The sequence below is a fragment of the Pinus tabuliformis genome, chromosome 7 (genome assembly GCF_031772625.1).
Source record: "Pinus tabuliformis cultivar Carrire ecotype Pingquan chromosome 7, CPIR1, whole genome shotgun sequence".
Lineage (NCBI taxonomy): Eukaryota > Viridiplantae > Streptophyta > Pinopsida > Pinales > Pinaceae > Pinus > Pinus tabuliformis.
Window position 1 is genome coordinate 1,470,315,335 of NC_142293.1, and position 1,836 is coordinate 1,470,317,170.

The 1,836-nt window shown below is 37.1% G+C and overlaps 1 protein-coding gene across 1 annotated transcript; it reads right to left on the reverse strand.

Annotated features, from left to right (window-relative positions):
* Window positions 1-375: 375 nt before the first annotated feature.
* On the reverse strand, window positions 376-1,281 carry LOC149253348 (uncharacterized). The gene is made up of 2 exons (XM_089454455.1): window positions 936-1,281; window positions 376-707 (listed from the first exon to the last, which is right to left on the reverse strand). The coding sequence occupies exons 1-2, from the start codon at window positions 1,279-1,281 to the stop codon at window positions 376-378; spliced, it is 678 nt and encodes a 225-aa protein (XP_089310581.1).
* Between the last annotated feature and the right edge of the window lie 555 nt (window positions 1,282-1,836).

Consider the following 1,836-nt stretch of genomic DNA (forward strand, 5'->3'; position numbering starts at 1 on the left):
TAACTGAGACAACACCAGTTGTGAATCGAAGTATACTACTAACGAATCAATACCAGAAGATATTTCTTTAGATAGTAAGCTAACAACAACAGTATATTTGGAAACATTGTTTTAAGCAGAGCTGATACATATGCCTCTTGAAGCCAACAACTGAATGGATGGATAATAAATCACCCAAGCCGTGGAAGCCAATGTCGACTAGCACCATTAGCGAACCCTAGATATACTGGATTATTCATCGATCCCTGCCAAAGCAGATAATATATATATATATATATATATATATATATATATATATATCACTATGAAACCTATAGACAGATATGCACAAATATATATGATATCTATAAGACCAAGCAAATGCTAGGCAGAAGCCTAGGCATAATACTTTTTAAGATAGAGCCCATTTTTGGGCTCCGCCAGCTCGTTTCCATTAAAATCAACCAATTCATAAGCTCCTTTTTTCAAGACCTTTTTAATGATAAAAGGACCGTATGACATGGGATTGAACTTGCCTTCCCCCAAGGCGTCTTTGTCTTGGTCATAGACCAGGACAAGTTCACCTTCACAGAAAACCCTAGGACGCACAGACTTATCATATTGGATCTTCACTCTCTTTTTATGAGCTTCGTTAATTGTGGCTACATCTCGATGCTTCTCATCAATATGTTCCAAATAAACGAGACATTCTTCAAGACTGGAAGTGTCTGGAAGAAGTTATACAACTAATTTAAGAGAAGGAATTTCACATTCCACAGGGAAGATCGATTCCAAACCATAAACTAGTAGAAAAGGAGTGAAAACCCTAGCGGTCTTAACTGACATTCGGTATGACCAAAGAGCACGATATAACATGATATGGAAATTGGATCGAGATTTATTAATTGTTCTTTGCAGGATAAATTTCAGGGATTTATTTACGACTTCCACCTGACCATTGGCCTGAGCATAGTAAGGAGATGAATGCTCCTGTCGGAAACCAAACTTGAAAGCCAATTCAGTCATCATCTTGTTCTGGAAATCACTGCCATGGTCAGTGACAATCTCCTTTGGAATACCGAAACAAGAAATGACTTGGTTGAATAGAAATAGGGTTGTTGTTTCACCATCATTCGGAAAAGTGGGCATAGCTTCGACCCACTTAGTAAAGTAGTCCACTGCTACAATAATATACTTATGACCCTTTGCCGAAGGTAGGTTACAAGTTGTAAAATCAATGCCCCACTTTGTGAACGGACCGACAGTAATAACAAGAAAGAGCGGAGCTGGATGAGCGCACATTTTCCGAGTATAAACCTGATAAGGATGGCATTTTTTGACCACTTCAACACAATCTTTGAAAATTGAAGGCCAAAAATAACTTGCACGCAAGATTTTTTGGGTTGTAGAAAACTTAGATTGATGACCAGCACAAGCTCCACTGTGGCAATCATTCAACACTAACTCAACTTATTCTAAGATTAATCAGCCTCTAAGGATTGAAGAAACCCTGCGATGATATAAAGTGTCACCGATAATAACATAACTTTTAGATAAGTGACACAACTTTCTTCGCTCATCCTTTGAAAAAGTGAGAGGAAACTTCGAAGTCTGAAGATATATTATAATATCTCCATACCAAGGATCTTGTGAAGAAATAAGGAAAATATGTTCACCAGGGAATGATTCCTCATAAACCATTTCTTCTTCACAAGGAAACTCTAATATTAATTCCGCAAATACTAAAGATTTCTTAGATCTAGCTGACAAGAACTCGAGATTGGATTCTTGTAAAATATCAATCCTGTAGGTTTTAACCCTGTACAGAAATTACCTGCATACGAATTCTTAAACAAA